General features: G+C 43.2%; 2 protein-coding genes across 9 annotated transcripts in view; one reads left to right on the top strand and one right to left on the bottom strand.

Moving 5' to 3' along the window:
• Positions 1 to 245: 245 nt before the first annotated feature.
• The window catches only part of LOC102683351 (diacylglycerol O-acyltransferase 1-like), a 17,934-nt gene continuing 605 nt past the window's right edge, over positions 246 to 17,574 (bottom strand). The window contains exons 1-18 of one of the 7 annotated variants that reach the window (XM_015368159.2): positions 16,775 to 17,002; positions 15,015 to 15,253; positions 14,275 to 14,362; positions 13,580 to 13,620; positions 12,854 to 12,939; positions 11,944 to 11,996; positions 10,801 to 10,909; positions 10,338 to 10,442; positions 9,745 to 9,819; positions 8,836 to 8,939; positions 7,858 to 7,896; positions 7,571 to 7,612; positions 5,660 to 5,704; positions 5,283 to 5,395; positions 4,876 to 4,941; positions 3,523 to 3,674; positions 2,224 to 2,286; positions 246 to 1,440 (exon numbers count right to left, since the gene is read on the bottom strand). In XM_015368159.2, the coding sequence (XP_015223645.2) occupies positions 1,196 to 1,440; positions 2,224 to 2,286; positions 3,523 to 3,674; positions 4,876 to 4,941; positions 5,283 to 5,395; positions 5,660 to 5,704; positions 7,571 to 7,612; positions 7,858 to 7,896; positions 8,836 to 8,939; positions 9,745 to 9,819; positions 10,338 to 10,442; positions 10,801 to 10,909; positions 11,944 to 11,996; positions 12,854 to 12,939; positions 13,580 to 13,620; positions 14,275 to 14,362; positions 15,015 to 15,121 (1,533 nt within the window). In that variant the 5' untranslated portion in view covers positions 15,122 to 15,253; positions 16,775 to 17,002 and the 3' untranslated portion in view covers positions 246 to 1,195. Of the gene's footprint in view, positions 1,441 to 2,223; positions 2,287 to 3,522; positions 3,675 to 4,875; positions 4,942 to 5,282; positions 5,396 to 5,659; positions 5,705 to 7,570; positions 7,613 to 7,857; positions 7,897 to 8,835; positions 8,940 to 9,744; positions 9,820 to 10,337; positions 10,443 to 10,800; positions 10,910 to 11,943; positions 11,997 to 12,853; positions 12,940 to 13,579; positions 13,621 to 14,274; positions 14,363 to 15,014; positions 15,254 to 15,742; positions 15,874 to 16,774; positions 17,003 to 17,574 lie in introns of those variants that run through there. The other 6 variants (XM_015368160.2, XM_015368157.2, XM_015368162.2 and 3 more) reach the window with 6 other exon arrangements.
• prmt7 (protein arginine methyltransferase 7) overlaps positions 17,070 to 17,574 on the top strand; it is a 12,994-nt gene continuing 12,489 nt past the window's right edge. For both annotated transcript variants that reach the window (XM_006641303.3, XM_069181398.1), the window contains exon 1: positions 17,070 to 17,302. In XM_006641303.3, coding sequence (XP_006641366.2) covers positions 17,208 to 17,302 — 95 coding nt within the window. In that variant the 5' untranslated portion in view covers positions 17,070 to 17,207. The remainder of the gene's footprint in view (positions 17,303 to 17,574) is intronic.

Here is a 17,574-nt window from a genome sequence, read left to right as displayed (position 1 = left end):
TGGTTTAATCCAAACGCTGCTCATTATGCAGGGATGTCGGATTCAAATCCAGGAAGGTCATGGCAATGATTTTCATTCCAAATAATTTCTCTTCAATCCAAACCACCTCATTAAGGGATTTAACCAATGTACAGTACCAACCCCTCCCCTGGGTGCTGGTTCTTTAAAGAGGCTTAGAAAAACTGTAAACACAGTGGCCCTCCAGGACTTTATGACCCTGTCATAGAGAATCACAGCTGTTCTGGTTATTCTTCATTCTGAGCTCTTTATTTCTTTGATGAATAGGTTAAGTACACAGCTGGTCCCACAGCAGCTGCCAATAAGGATTAAAGTTACCTTTAAAGTTACAAAAAGTTACAAAGCAGTAGCTCCCCAAGGAACCCTGGGAGAAGGATCTCTGTCTTATACCAGGGGTAGGCAGCCTTGACTCCTCCGGTCCAGGCTGTAAGAGCCTCATTACTGACTTGGCCTTTACTTGCTAAATTGATCCATGAGCTGAAGTCTCTTTAATAAATCAAGGATGATCTGGAATAAACACGTGATGCAGACTGGAATGGAAGCCCCAAGGATGCCTTTTGTCACAGAGGCACACTGGGACCTACTGCTGCTCAGTCCATGACTGTAGGTAACCCAGACAAAGGTCCTCTGCAGGATGCAGTTTTCTAATAATCCAGTGACTGGCAAAAGTCCCATTTCACATCTTCCCAATGTCTTAAGAAGCTTGACTCCAACAGCCGTAGAATATACACAATCAACTACGTTTCACAGAGGTCATCATGACTGCAATTTATCCCAGAAATATGCTTAAATAAAACAACTTCTCATTTTTCTTGTGCTAATACCAGTGAGTGCCTTTTGTCTCGAGCTTCAGTTCACTGCAGTCCTTGCAGTGCAGGCCATATTTCAGACAGTGCTGCCCGTTTCTCCCATGTGTGAATAATGAGACTGCTGTGCTTTGCACCCCTGCTCTCCTGTAAAAAGGACAAGGGCTGATTTTGAATGACAGTTCAGATCTTAGGCAGCGAATGCCCAACAGTTACATCAATTTGACTATTAACAAGTATGGCATTTGGAATCAGGATTAACATCAATGACTTAAATGGGTGTCAAGCAAACATTTAAAGGAGCATAAGAATGGCAAAACACTGAATCCAGAAGCCATAGTTACAGAGCAGAAGAGCACACATGGCAGACGCTAGACGAGACGGGGCATTGCTTTCTCCAGGGGAGAAGCCTTTAATCGGCCGGGTTTCCCACAGAGCTGGTGGTCTAGAGTGGTGGTAAAATAAGCGTCCAGGAGGAGTTTTCCTTGTTCAGGATGTAGTAGTCGTGGAAGTAGGTCATGACCGCGATGGGAGGGCCCAGGAGCATGCAGAGCCACACCATGCCGTTGCCATAGTTCCCTGTGAAATAGTGCCCCAGGAAGTACGCCACTTTGATCTGGGGAGACAAGACTCTGGAGTGAGGCACTGTGGTTTGACCTTCAAGAAATGAAAGAATATGTGAAGCAGACATACTACAAAGGAAAACATGCACAGTAAGCTGTCTGATTGCATAAACAGCCTTACATACAGTGTCAGACATAATTAGGAAAACAGAGGACAAGATGGGTATTTCATACATGTAAACATGTTAATGTTTTAGTTAAGAAAGGATACTCCTTTCATCAGATCATAGCACGGTTTTTCACACAGTGCTAAAATGCAAGATCCCAAAGAGAGTTTGTGAAACAAGTACTTCTGACAATGGAAACGGTTCCAAAGTGAGTCTCTGTGTAATTTCTTTGCGTTAGAGTACAGGGGCTAATGTTTCTGCTAGAACCTCAAGATGCACATGAACACACAGTGGTCACAGGGGGGTGTCGCTGCTCAGAAATCTTTCCTGAGATGAGGCAAAAGGACAATAAGACAGGAACGGACAACAGACATGAAAACAGATGATCAAATCTAATCAAGTGCTCTTTATAGGCATGTCTGTTGAGCTGTTTGGCACTAGTCAAAGGCAGTTTGAGGGTGGACTGGTGAGCAGGGTGTTTGCCTGTACCACAAACACCCTGGATCAATGAACAAATTCAGAGCAGTCACTTGTCAATGACAGTCACAGGGACAAGCAGGACAATTTGCACATGTGCTAGGATATAAGGCTTTTACTACATTCTGGAGAAGTCTGTAAATTCCAGTACAAAGAGTAACACCTGATTTATCAAGCAAATTCAGATCTTACCTCTAGAATCATGATGATGAAGATCCAGAGGCGAAACATCTGCAGAGGTACAGCAATGAGGAACTGTGAAGTACAATATCAGACAGAGAGGGAGGATTGAGGTCTGGATTGAAGTCAGGTGAACTGAATGACAATAAGGAACAGTTCAGTCAGCTGAAAGACACGTCTCTGATCCAAACAATGCAGATCATGGAAATTCACTAATGCAAGAGTAGCTTTAATGCCCTTACATGAAATCCACTCTTTTTAATCAGAAATTCCATGTTATCCATATCAGAAGCTGTTAAACCATGTACTTTGGAGTTCTGCCTCTCTACATCCATGGTACTGTAAGTCATAATGTAAAGGTCAACATGTGATTCATGTTGAGATGAGCAGGTATCACGATGCTATAAAAAACACTTTAAACTCTTCCCTGAGACTTAAAAATCTTTACCCAGTACAGGACAGTTATCCACTTACTACTGAAACAACAGCCATTAGAAACAGATCAGTGCCAATATTCAGCTTCAACAGTCTTGATGTTGTCGTTTTGTTAAGTTGTGTTTGTTAAGCTGATTTTTTTTTTTTGATTCTTGTGAAGTATGGTTTTCTTTTTCTTTTTTTTTACAGACCAAGAACAGTGATTCCCCAAGTCTTTTGTTACCTTGGTGAGAAAAACCTGAAACTGAACAGGATTTCAGGAGAGGCCACAACAGACGTGAAAGAGACTGAACCAACCATTTGCCTCAGAATAAAGAGAGCAATCTCCTGGGTGCAGGAAGCTTTGTGGGTCCACATCTACAGTTCCAGGTTAGATTTCTTATATAATATAACATGATAAGATTCCTTTATGAAACTGATATGTTCAAATAACACAATGCTCCTGTCCTTAATTATCATTAATTATAACTATTATATAACTACCTTATTCTTCACACAATCTTTAGCACTGAATGACTTGTATAAAAATGCACAGGTACACAGTTTTGTATCCCTTTGGTGCCCCTGATCTAGCTGACCCATAACTCATTCTCATAGAACAACACACATCATCAAAGGAATATCACCTGCTCACAAATCAATAGAAAAAAATGCTATTTAGTGTGCCGTGACGCATTAGTATCTAAACAATTCCTAGGGATTTAGACATGTCCGAGCTCCTGCACACCGAAGATTCCTGACATGAATGATCTCCTGCATCCACAGACTGTTCTTTCCCCGTGCACGGTGGACAGCACGATGTTGCAAAAGCGAGAAGGCAGAAAAAAAGCAATCAGGTGAAATGCAGGGTCAGAACTGTAATGGTCTTTCCATTACGTCGTTTGTTTTGGGCAGGTGGAGAGAGTTGTGGATGAATGTCTGGTCCCCCAGGGCGTGGTACCTCACACATGGCCGCAGACATCACAAAGACGGCCAGCTCTGCGTGCTGAGGGGCCAGTCTCCTCCGGAGCAGGGGTCTGTACAGGTGTCTGGCGGACAGAGGAGAGCAGGTCATCACCCAGCACGTGACCACACACTTCCAGCTTTGCTGCAATTGCATATCTCTACCTTTAATTTGATATCTGACCATATGTCACAATATAGTGACAATATAGTGGAATAATCCTATGCTGCTACCCCTTGCTTTTGTATTATGGGAGCTCACAAGCTGCAACCATGTGACATTTTTTACTGTTTTATAACATTTTGTAAAATGTCCTCTAACTTGTAGTTGTTTATAAATACTCTTTACTTCTTACAGATAATTTCTTCATTTCCCGTTCTGTTTTACATTTCTGTCTGCCTTTGACTGCTCGGTTCTGTAATGCAACTCACAGAAAGGGAGCACACCAAGTAAAGAAGCTTTGTGAAATAGAAATGACTGGATTCATTATTGTGATGTTAGCTGTTCACAGATACTTTTCAAACAAAGCATGGTGTTGTTACAGTACTGTATGTGATTCTGTCTGTCAAAAGGTGGGGAAATAAGATCAACCAGAAACTCTGAAGGCAGAGGATGAGAAGCACATGGAGATCTCTCAGGTATCTGATAAGGTTTAAGGAGAGCAGGAGTGTTACAGAGCTTGTACTTTCTCACTGCCGGTCAGTGAGAGGATTAAACCAACACCAACTGGACTTTGTATCTCTGATAAAAAGACAGAATGCTGTCCTGAAATCCAGGAAATTCTTTGAATGCCTAGGTCTATAACAGAATGCCTTATCTGGAAAGAGATGCCGTCTGTGCAGATGTTTTTAGAAGAACAGAATTATTAGAAGGCATGATTTTACAAAAACAGCATCTACTACAGGAATAATACTAGTTAACAGGTCATCAGTGTTAACCTTAGCAGCCCTGACATACACCTGGTGAAGCACAACACCAAGCACAAACTATAACAGGCGCACATGAGCCTGCATCTGAAAGACCTGCTCTGGCATCAGGCTGAGGTTTGTACCCAACTGGACAATTTCTGGACAACTGCTCCGCTCCAGCACTGTTGGGGGGGGGGGGGGGGGGTGAATTTTAACAGTGCGGGGCTCTTTATTATGCCTAGTTCTCAATAAAAAGGTAATTTTCAGATTGAGACAAATGAAATACAGATCACATCTGCATTCATCTATAGGTGTAAGGATACTGACTTATGGGCTGTAAAGTTGCAGATGGGAGATCGGGAGCATGTCTGCACATACCTTGAACACCACTTGTGGAAAGGAATATTCCATTTACTCCAGAAGGCCTTCAGGTTATCAGCATTCCTGGGGTGGACAGACAGCACCATTACTCACTGAGCAGGGCACATAGGAAGTTGGATGGAAAAGTTCACACATGGCAGGCATTCATGTTTCTTTTGGATTTTCTGTAGCCTGTTTTTGGCCACTAATCCAATTAAAAGAAATCGTTAGTGCTTCAAAACCATGGTGAGCAATGCTCAGCACAATGGGTTGTTAGAAACTATTATTGATCAAAAAGAACAAACATGAAATTAAAAGATGAGCTCAAAGAGGGACCAGATTAATCTTGTTGTTTAACTAAACCACGTCACATCTCTAAAGGACTGTTACCACACCCTCCTCCTAGCTCGGCGGGGCTCACTTACCACCAGTCCCCATAGAACTCGCGGTCTCCAAAGCACAGCAGCTCGGCGATGAAGTTGAGGCAGGAGTGAGAGAGCAGGTAGAACAGGATGAGCCAGAGGAAGTGATTGGGTGCCTGTAAGAAAAGGCCACCGTCAGGACCGGTTAACTTCAAAGTTGCGAGACCAAACAGTGTTCATTCAGAAACAACGGGCTGCCAGGTGTAAATGAATTGGGAGGAGTGAGCACTCCAGATAAAGCAATAATTTCCCTGGACTCTCTTTGTTTTTTGAATAGCACAACAGCCAACAGGAAATGTTGACAGAATCTTTATAAAAGGAAAAAATTATTAAAAAGAGAATAAAGAAGAGTAACTACAGAGGCAGTACTGAGGACTCACCACCAACTCCATCAGATGCTCAATCTTTGCAGTGGTATCCATATTCTGAAACAGGTCAGGGAAAAGGAGACCACCGTAACTTCAGATACAAAATCAACTGGACACAGAGTCAAATTTCAATTCAGAACTTCTTGTTTTATGCTTGAATGTCAACGCACAAATTAAATTGTCATGAACTTAAAAATGTGGCTGGATATAACCAAAGGCAATGGAGGCATCCTAGTCATCCAGCTGTATGGGACTCTAGAAGATACAGTCAGTAGATTTTATTGGGTATCTTCTAGACTATAGAAGTCTCCCACCCCCTTGCATAATCGTTTTCTGCTGATCCATCACTGGATGAAAACCTCCTTGCCTACAGATTCCGCCAGCAATTGGGTCCACACCCTCCGGCATGGTTTGACACCACACAGGAGTTCTTGGTTGTTTTCCATTACCTGAGATCCAGTCCAATATTTTTCATGGCTCAACAAAGAGCAGTTCTGCACAGTTATGTGTAACAGTATTATTTTATTTCTTTATTTAGTGTGATCGGCAGACCTTTCTGCCTGTGGTTGTGTTACATACATTTCTCTTTGAGGAACACAGACTAAGACACCATTTAACTATACCTATGGAGGAGACAAAATCTCACAGGGATTCAAAGGATGAGAAGGACTCTCAGATTGCCATAAGAGATCAGTGTTTCTCGCATCCTTATTGTCTTTGTAGTTTGTAGAAAGTTAACCTTCAGCCTTTCCAGCATCTCAGAGCTGAGAAGAACAGGGCAGGTGGAGAGAGATTTCATTTGGAATGCTCTTGGTTGGTGGAAAAATTACAAAAACAATTTATATCACTGTTGCCAAATGTTTGGTGTTTTTTTTAATTCCTGTTTCTTCTCTCCTGACCTTCAACTTGTTCTTGTGCATGTTATACACACATTATACTTTGTGTCTGTGGTACATATTTCGTGGTCACTGACTTAAACTAGTCTTTTATTTGTCAATTAAATATATAGTTTTGCTATATTGATTGGTGGCTTCAACAAAACTAATCTTCTATTTTTGATGAGTTGACTTTAACCTTCAAAATGTAACGAGTTATTATTTAGGAGACAAATTCATGTAGTTAGAAAATAAATTGGATTTACCCCTTTAGTATGTCTGAACATTTGAAAACATGTTTCAATAGGATTTTAAATAGGCCCTTTTCCCAATTTCAGTTATTTGTTTGTGAAATATTTCTCTAAATAGGAAAGGAAAAACAGCAAACAATGCTTTTAACAGGTAATGACTTCTTCCAACTGACAGCAATTAGTTTGAACTGTTGTAAGGGGACGTATTTCTAAATCCAGTTAAATGGCCGTACTATGCCACTGGTTTGTTTCGACAATTTTGGTGTTTCTGAAAAATAAATGTCATAAAGGCACAACATACCCATGTTGCAGTGTTTTATTTCTCAGCTAAAATAAAAGTGTTGTACACAGTCTCTGCAGACTGATGGCACCTTGGTGAGGCCAGGTAGCACTCACCTCCAGGGGCTAACCAGCCAACAGACCCTGAACACCCACTCCTAGGTTTTCCAGTTGATTCATATGACATTGCTGAATTAACTTAAAAAGGACTTTTGGATCAGTATGGCGGCACTGTTCATCTCATACTCCAACCACCTGAGGCTATTCTACGAAAACTGTCCTGGGTGTTTGAAATGCAGTGTTGGCCAGCCTACACACTGATCTGAAGGGCAGGAACTCCTCACTGCAGACACAGTGTCCCTCCTCCCTCATCCTTTTCCCTTTCCAGTGTGTTGTCTGGAAGCTGGGAGCTGACAAGGGCATCTCCTGGGGAATACTGATAAGAGCAGCTGCACGTGAGGAAGAAACAGGGGCTGGGAAAGCCCAGCAGGCTGCAGCGGACACCTGCGGTGACTTACTGTGAAGGTGCACTCTGACCTCTGGATGATCGGCCCAATCCACTACGAGACAAGAAAAATACATGAATCTACAGCAGACTCCTGGGAAAGAAACTGAAGGACCCCCCCTGCTGGATGCAACCTAAAATACAGGGGCTACCTCAAGGGCCTTAAGTAACATGTAATTTAATAATTAAATATGCACACCCTTCTGCTTTATTATTAGTCTGTTGAGCCCCCATGTTAAACACTCTTGAAGTTGAGGAACAACCCATCCATGGCCCTGGAGGAAAGATCAGGGCCCTTACCTGCTGAGCTATCCCTACCATCAGCTGGATCAGGATAAGCTGAAAAAGAAAGAGCAGAGGCGATAAAACACAGACTTTTTTTTTCCATTTGTCATTGATTGTTGGCAGAACTGATCCGAGTTATTCGCGTGTGGGTAGACGTGACTCTGACTGCTCTTTTCTTCATTCATCCTGACAGGTATGTGTTGAGGAAACTGCATTTATTCACTTGTGAACAGCCATCTGAAAGCTACCCTGTCAAGAACAGGACCCGCATAGGAAAAGACTGGAAACATCAGGACGGTACTTTCTGAAAAAATAAAAAATAAACCCGAGGCACACACAGGGAGCTGCCAGAGCTACACTCCGAACCCGTGGGCCTTGGGCAGCTACTGCCCCCAGGGACATCTCAAGCAACTCCGCCGACGGCACCGCCCATAATCTGAGTGAGCAGCTCTGGTGATTGAGCCACATGGGAGTCCTCACTTCTAAAAGGCAGATGCCACTTCTGAACATTTCTTTCCCAGAAAGCAAAAAAAGAAAACCAGACAGCAACGCAGCACAGAGAAACAATAGCTGTGTTTTTCTGGCTTCCCCCACCCTCAGCCCTGCTCTCCTGCTATGCTTTCACAGCGGCACATGGGGCAGAATGTACTTTTGTGTTTATAGCCCAGCTCTACGGCTTACTGTTTGGAGCCACGTGCCAAGTTCTGTTGACCGGGAGGGGGAAAGTGGGTCAGAAGGTACTGCACCAGGAAACCTTGCTTAGATCTCATCTTATAAGGAGAAAATGCAGTTAGCCCTTTTGCCATTTTGTCTTTGTGTGCAAATCCTGGCAAAAACAAAACTAACAAGCCCCTGATTTCTCAACTTCTGATGCAATTGTTCCTCCAGCTGTTTTTTTCATGGTATAAAAGAATAAACTGTCGTATTCTTTAAACATACATAAAGTCAATATTTCCTTTTTGTGTCCGGAGATGGGCCAGGGCCAAACCTCACCATTTCCAAGAGCCTCTGAAAGAGGAAGTTCTTGCGGATGGTTCGAGTCCGAGGGAAGTTCAGCTGGTAGCACAGAGTGGGAGCCATGAGGAAATAATACAGATCTGAAAGAGTGAGAGTCAGAGTCAGCAGAGCTGCGGTTTGGTAGATGAAGGAGTCACTTAGCTGAGTAATACAGGCTTCTCCTTCAAGTGCTGAGTACTGATCTGTGGGTGCATTCTCCCTTATGTGAAATCAAGGGAAATGTCTTTAGTTCGGGATATGATGGGTACCTGCTCAAAATAAGAAATACTCTATCTCATCTCTTTGCAATTGAGAGTTCAACAGTGCCTATCAGTGAAGCACTCTGAGAAGCATCACTACTGAGAGTCAACTGTATGGCTTCAGTCTACACGTGCTAAAGACACTTCTTCCACACTAGCCTTCGCTGTTCATATGAACACTAAAGCAGAGGTCTCGCACAGGCAGCACTGAGAGTGAGGCCTCTGACCGCATCGGATTCAAATATAACCTGTAACGGCTGAAGGCCTTTTACTGCAACTGTACTGTATGTCAACCGCATGATGTCGCACAGGGCTGACTATGTATGACATGGTCGAGTATCACTTTGTGCTGCGTTTTGGCTGGCCTCTGTCTTTTCTTTCTATTCCTCACTTACAAGTACGGCCCAAACCCCAGAGACCTCAAACCCCGACCGTGTTAATTCACGGGCACAACAGCGTGGAGACTCTTGCCCCTGCACTGCACTAATCACGTTTCCAGTTCTGGGTCCACAACCCACATGGGAAGCTTGGGAAAAGAGGACCTCCTGTGACACCTCCTATCATTGGAACAATTAAATACTAAGGCAGCAGCACCTAAATGAAAACAAAACTATCAGGATGGCCAGGTCTAGCTCAGTTCTTGTACCTTTCAGCGTCAGGCAGTCTCGATACTCCCTCCTTCCTGGACAGTCCTCCTGTTCCTCCTTCATCTCTGCCGACCCTTGAAAACAGTGATCAACCACATAGCACAGATCCCAGAAGCCACGGTTTTATCATCTGTACTTTGCCTGCTAATCAGGGAGAGGATCTGAACATACATTACTTTTGACATCATTCCTTTTCCCGAAAAAAAAAATTCCCAATAAAGTTATGTTTGCATTTGTTGAGGGCCTAAAAATAAAACTGAAAGTGCTGTTACGTCGTATGTGCATGGAATTCTTTCCTTCTCTTAGATGCATCGCGTTCTTTATTTCTTTCTGCTCGAGGTGGAACAATCAATATCCATTCTTGCAGCATTTTCCTTTATTTTTAAAGTGCAATGCACATTAGTCTTATCCCCTCCCAGGAAAGCCCCATATATGGGCACCTCTGTTTGCACCAGACACAAAACACCTGTTTGTACTGATTGCTCAAATGAGAGAGCAGCAGCAGATCAGTCAATACGTTTCAATGGATTGAAAGGTCAGTTTCCTGTTGCTTTTTTGCATTGACCTTAGCCAGAGAAAGATCAAATCAGACCTGAGTTTCCGACTTGCCCTTGGCGGTACCAGCTGTTCACATCATGGTAAGAATAGATCTTGAGGGTGAGGACAGTGTAGAAGCACAGAGAGAGCAGTGACCCCACTTGGAAAAAGAGAGAGAGAGAGATGTTTTTAGTCCTCACCATGAAAGTAACATTTCTGTGGGTATCAATATATTCAGTTTTTTTTCTCTAGTGCAACAGCACTATTTAGAATTGTTCAGCTGGTGGACTTGCAGGTGAGACAATGATGTATACTCATAAACAAATTCACCTTTATACTGTTTACACACAGAAAAGTCTCATAAAAATCATTTAGAGTAGGTTGTGGGACATACAGTAGAAGTGTGGTCTATTCAGTACAAGAAAAGCTGCTTTGCAAGCTTTGCTGCCAATAGTGCTGGCTGCTAAACCCAGTTCACATGCAGGAGGAGGAGGAAGAAGGAGGCCGCTCTTCCTCACCAACAGAAATGGAGGTGGACTTGTGCAGGATGACCGCTGTGGGAAACACCATCAACACAAGCAGGTTTCCTGCCTCCAGGACCCATCCAGTCCTCTGAGATAGGAAGCCCTGTGAGGAAACAACACATACCCGCCTGAAAGAGTTCATGCAGCCAGCTGGCCGCCTCAAGAGACTCTGCTGTGAAAGCTGTGCAGAGATACAGCTGTGCCCAAGGAGAGGATCATCCTCTGCTCATGGCTGCCCCAGAGTGGCCGTATTCGTGTCTGTGATGGCTTGCACTCATTGCTTCATGGTCACCAGTGCGACGCTAGTGCCCTCTAGTGTGAGCTGTGAGTATCCCTCTCATGTGTTGCCTATGGGTCTGTTTGTGTACAGTTTTCACCATAAGGTGAGATGAGACCAATCAAGTTAATAAGCACTCTTCTGAAAACACATTGCTAAGGGACAGTTCTGGAGTCCTTCTGACACTGTTAGCACCATGCAGCTTGGAGAATCAAGAGAAGGAGAGGATGACAGCACACATCCCACATCTCTCAAGGTACAGTATGCAGCACTGAGCCAGCTATGCATCAAAGTTACGTTAAACAAAAATAAATGCAGGCACATTAAGAAGTACTTCAGATTTCTTATTTCTACATAACTTGGAGCAAAGAATCTGGGCATTAATGCCTGGTATGAGTCCATCAGTGAGCCCTTAGTGTCTTTTGGACATCTGCAGACCACTGTCCACATTGAGATTGACATCTCTTCTGCTAATGACTTTGATAAACTGGGCCAAGCAATGACTTTCCCACAAGAACAGTCATGGAGTCATTAAACCATTTCACTCATGGTAGTGCTTTAGTGTCTCCCAGTGGATAAGAAAAAACTCCAGTTTAAGGCCCCCATAGCGTGCAATCTTCAAACAATAAGAATACCTGGCATTGCTTCTGCTCTACGGTGGCATGAAGAGCCTGTTATTTTATCAATATCTAAGAAGTTAAAATGGGGTGATGCCATTCAGCTCATCTTGTTCATTTGGCGGATAGGTGTGAGTCAAGCCCAGTCTCTCATCTCCAGACGTTACAAGGACCGCAGACTTGTTTTTGTATTAATTTCCCTGCCCCCTGCTCAGTATAAACGAGTTAGGATCTGTGACTTACCTGCTCCTGCCACTTCTCAATCAACAGAGCTGTAGCCACAAACACATTGGAAACTGTTAAAAGACCAGAAAGTTTTTTTTTTAGTTGGTGAGCTTACTACTGCAAAGGGTTCAGATCTCTTCATTCAGCTTGTCTAGTCATCTCTTTGCAGTTTAGGTATCGCGATTTCTTAAATAAAGTATGTCTATCTTCTTTGAAGAGAATTCCATTGGAACTCCAGATTATGTGGTCAACCTGTCTCTGGAAGAGATTAATTAATGGTTTTCATTAAGGAGGCTCTATGTCCAGCAGGATATGAATGACCAAACTGAGTGTCCAGTGTTCTGATATCTCACCTGCATGTATATAAAGTATACGAATATTTAAAAAAATTGTATTTAATATTTTAAAATAGTAGCTCTATAGTAAAAACTTCTAATGCATTAGAATCACAGGGCTTTCCGTTTTCCCTGCCACCTGGGAAATCAATCACAGTACTTCAACCTGAAGAATGAGCTAAGCTGATTGGCGTTTCTTGGCCATTAGCCATTGAGATTTAAAGATACCTGTAAAAATAATAAGAGCCTGGAAAACCAGGGTAGGTGACCAAACTTAGAGATCAGGTTTACTAGTCACCCTTTACTGTTAGCATAGGTCTAACAATCAAGAACATTGTGCTCTGCTATCATGCCAGCTGGTCACCTTGTCAGAAGAATCAGTACGGAGCAGAGAGAAGCAGATAGAAAAAAAAACACAGTTTTCTAACAGTGTTTTCTAACATCTCTAACAGGTAGGCATGTCAGCAAAACATATTAGGAGGTCCTAATTCCTCTTGTGTGGGTACAAGAGTCATTTTCCAGAAAGGGGGGTCTCAGAACAACTGGCAATTTCAAATCTAAGGAAAGCAAGCCTGTCTCTCAGCCTGGCTTACCGAGGATCAGGTAGACGGAAGGCCAGTTATAACCGTCCTCCACCAGAAGTCTGAGAACCTTCCTCAGGTCCACCAGGAAGCCATGTCTGTGTGGGAAATGACAGTGGTGTTATTAGGACTACTATGTCCCTGTTTTTCAAGGTAAGGAAGTTCTTGTTATGAAATGTCGCAGCAGTAAGAGAGAATCTGACTGCTTTCAAGTCCAACAAAATAAAGCTGAAAGGTGGAGTCTTTCTGTTTTTCCAAATTGTACAATTTAAGCCTTTGTGCACTATTGGGCGGAGCGGTGGCTCTGTGGCTAAGGATCTGCGCCTGTGGCTGGAAGGTTGCTGGTTTGAATCTTGGGGCCAGCAGAGTTATCCTACTCAGTTGGGCCCCTGAGCAAGGCCCTTAACCCCAACTGCTCCAGGGGTCCCTATAAAAGGCTGACCCTGCACTCTGACCCCAAGCTACTCTCTTTGTCTGTGTGTCTCATGGAGAGCAAGCTGGGGTCTGCGAAAAGACAAATTCCTCATACAAGAAATTGTATATGGCCAATAAAGTGATCTTATCTATCTTATCTTATTTTGAATGAGAACAATACGAATTAAGACTAAAGGCATACAGACAGCTGTTAAACCACATGGCCAAGTACAGTCCTGTGTAGTTGAATTGCTCTTCTGAACTGTACCTGTAATACTCACACAATGCAGAAGGTAGAACAAATTGTAAAACCTGTGCACTTACTGAATGAAGTTCTCTAGGAACAGGTGGGCATGAGTGAGTACCTATAAAACACCACACAGACAGGGATTTGACTTTGAATAAAGGCACTTTACAAGAATCTACGTGTACCATAGGTTGTCAGTCTGCAGTACTTCAAGCTCCACAACAAAAACAAGACCTCATGCAGACCAACACTAGTTAAATGCGAGTGTGTTTGGTGAGAGGGTCTGTAACAAATGAGCTAGTGATGGTGTTAAAGTTGGCTCTTTGGAATACTCCACAAAATAGCCAGAGCATAATTTTGCATCTCTTCTATTCTCACAGGCAAGATTGGGCCTATGGCTTGTCCTCTTAAGTATCCTTGTGTCTGTCTAGAAGCTGCATTCACCAACTTCCCTCTAAGCAGAACATTGCTCTATGAGGTCTTATTAACAGCACATCGCTCAGCTGCGCACAGTGCTCATCAACACAGCCAGCATTGCCACTGGATTGTTACAATTACAAAGCCACTGAAACAGCCCCATTCTTCTGAGGTGCACCAGATAATTCTGATTCACCCGGCAGGAAAGGTCAGACTGTGGACTTTCTCAAGATGCTCAAAGAGAAACGGGTGGCCTTGGCCAGCATTCCCTTTCTGAGCACATGTCCCTGCTGACGTCTGAGCCAGACCGATGGTAGACAAGGCACCTGGTAGGAACAGGACGCTTCTGACCTACCAGCATGATGACACACCAGTTGAATATCCCTCGATAGTCAGTGAACCTACTGGCTGAGCTCAGCAGGGAGTCCTGCACCTTGTGACAGCTGCAAAAAAAGCCTTTAGTCAAGACATGATCTAGGAGACAACAGGAAAGGGTCACTCCTGAGACTGCAGCATGTGAGGGATAAAGAAGGAGTTATAATTGAGTGATCATTACTATTTAATGAGCCTGAGCTACAGATGCTGGACATGATGTAGAGCACTTTCTACTTCATGCCAGGCTGTGGCCAAATAGAGCCCACCTCATTTACGCTCCATCCTCCTGCTTTAACTGGCAGGGCTAAATGCAAGGTCAAGGACATGGGAGAAAAAGAATAACTGCGAACAATGCACAGACCAGATTAACCCTATTAACAGCACAGTGGAGAACTACAAATAGTGGCTCAATGCAGTTTCCCTTGTCCATGCCTGAGATTGTGCTCTCAATATCAAAACTGATCTACCTTACTAACAGATACTTAAGACAACCTGATTGTGCTCAGACAACAAAAACTCTGCGCATCAACCAAGCTGGGTTTGTTGGACTAGCTTGAGCACAGACGTTTCAGACAAGTGAAATGTTTTAAGCATACTGACCAATAAGGTATAGTCTTGGATATTGCTGTAAATGTACACTTGTACACTGCCCTTCTAAAATAAGATGGACACCCCCCCCTCACACTCCATATATACGTATCTGAGGACTGCGATCGGTACCAGAGAAGATCCAGCTTGAGGTCCAAAGAAGCCATCGTCTCCTCCTCGCTCTTATCCTTGGGCTTGGAGGAGCGTGACAGGAACCAACCCCTGGATTTTCTGCTCATCTTCTACGCAGGCTGGCCTCTGCCGAGCTGGGCACAGCACCCAAGTCCCACAGGGCGATCTGCGGGCACACAGGCTGCAAGATCAGGATCAGCCCTTGGGGCAGGGAGAGGCACGCGGACCCATACGATTTCCTAATGAGGAGGACATTAAGAGGAACATTAGAAATTGTCTGGCTTTAGTTGGGAGAACTGCTTCTCGACTAGGTTTAATGGATAAAGCCTATGAACTCTTTAGTTATGGGAGAGCGACAGACTAAAGATGAGGGCGACTTGAATGGGCAGAATTGTCACTCACCTGACAGCATCTCTGTACCTTGTACCAGTCAAATGAAACGCTGTCCCGGTACAGTAACGTCTGTCTATTTTGCAGGGGCCTGGGATCATGTTAGTTTACAAATGCAGTCGGTAACATGTACTCCCTCGTTTCACGAGTCACGTACCGTAAATCATTAACCAAAGAACAGTTAGGGATGGATTTTGAAATTACGTACAGTAGCAACAAAAGATCGCCTGCCTCCCAGCCTCTCCATCCCAAATATAGGGAGATACAGTGTACTGTAACTCCGCATTTTCCGAAATCAAGTGGCAAGATCCCCTCCTTCGCTATTAGATCAACCATACCTGACAGCCGCCTGTCGGGATGTCACTATCGCTCCCGTGAAAATTATCCGCCCGTTTATTTATGAAAAACGCCTGCTGGTTACTTCGCTAACGGAAATGAACGGGCTGTAATCAGTCTCACCGACACCGCGGTCCTGCTCGGAAGGCCGGCGGACCCCTTTACAAAGGAGAAACTCACATTGCTGCTGTCATAACGGCAACACATTAAGATAATACTGCTACTAGTAACGAAAATAACAACAATAATACATGGATAGAATATACCGTAGCACGTAAAAGTGAAATACAGAAGTCGACCATAAGTACTGCTGTCGGAGAACTGTGGATTTACACAATTAGGTTTGAGTTTTTCTGGGGACAGTGATCCCCCAAACCCAGCTTCTTAAAACCCCTGCAATACAATCATCTCACTACATTATAACCACACATCCCTCTTATAATAATCCTAATATTGACTATTAGAGTGTGTTAGAAAAATAGAAAACATAGTGAGTGAAAGGCCTTTATGAGCTGTATTTATGTTTCTGAATGTTTCAATATTATACTTTATTTTAATGTTACTTAAATTGAACTTTATGTAGAAAAATATTATTTTAAATTGAATCTATTCATGTTTTAAGAACATGATGCATCACTGGGAAACGCAACGCAACATCAATTTTGAAAAATAGCGCCCATTGGTTTCTGGAATATCTTTATTGGCTTTTCAATACTGAAACAAACCAGAAATAGATCATAAATAAGCAAAACAAGAAATGACAAAAATGACATCAAGAACAAAACAGGATAATAACATATGAAGGTGAGCACACCCCAGATGATACATTGCTTATGCCACTGAGGAAAACCCACAACATTCCACTTTTACACTGACACACTTAAAAGAAATTCAGACATTTCTCCACGTCTGCACTCCATCCTTGTAGGAGAGAAACTCCGCAAACCACTGATCAAGCATCTGCCGAGTGTATTGACCCAGTAACGAAGAATATAACACATTTTAATGCTGGAAATGTACGACGTAAACTCTACCTGGTCAGTTTGCACTCGTTTATATTTGTTTAAATCCTGAAGGTAGCTATCAATCCTGAAAAGGTACAAAATTATTCCACTACTTTTTTTAGATTTAGAACATATTATGTCCCTGTTACGTTTATGAAGAACATACGGTAATCTGTACGGTGCAAAATTTCGTATTGGGTCTCATTTCCACTGGTTATTATTTTCGGCATTTTTTTTAGATTTTAAAAAATAAGCCTCTTTAGCTCGTGGTCTGCTTCACTGTGGAAACACGACACTCGTGTCATGTGACGGGGGTGGGCGTTGCTACCGAGAAAGGAAAATGGCTGCGCCCTTGCCAGCAATGCTGTCTTAATGTTGTCGTAGGGGATGAGAGTGAAGCACCGTTTACCCATTAATCAAAGCCGTGTTAAATGAGCCTCTCCAAGCAGGCCGAATTAAAAACATGAAGACGTTTTGTGGCCGGGCCAATCCTACCACCGGAGCTCTGGACTGGGTTGAAGAAAGCGAAGAATATGATTATCATCAGGAGATCGCCCGGTAAAGTGCCGCACATGAACTCCCATCACCCGAATCTTGTTTCTTTGCGACAAAGCTGCTTTTAAAGTATTAGGTCCTTTGCGTCTGAGATAAAATTAACAAACCGAACCCCGTCCATTATTAAGAAACCGCAGATAAGTACTCATTAGATCTGCAAAAATAATCAAGCACTTATTTTGTTGAACGATGAAGACGTTTACGGTTCAAATGGGTGTATCTGTTCTATCTCCGACGTTTTCGAGAAAACAAATACGCTGCAGAGAAAGCTACGG

Source organism: Lepisosteus oculatus, chromosome 20 (assembly GCF_040954835.1).
Source record: "Lepisosteus oculatus isolate fLepOcu1 chromosome 20, fLepOcu1.hap2, whole genome shotgun sequence".
Lineage (NCBI taxonomy): Eukaryota > Metazoa > Chordata > Actinopteri > Semionotiformes > Lepisosteidae > Lepisosteus > Lepisosteus oculatus.
Note: the sequence above shows the minus strand (reverse complement) of the source record. Positions and strands in the feature narration are given on the sequence as shown.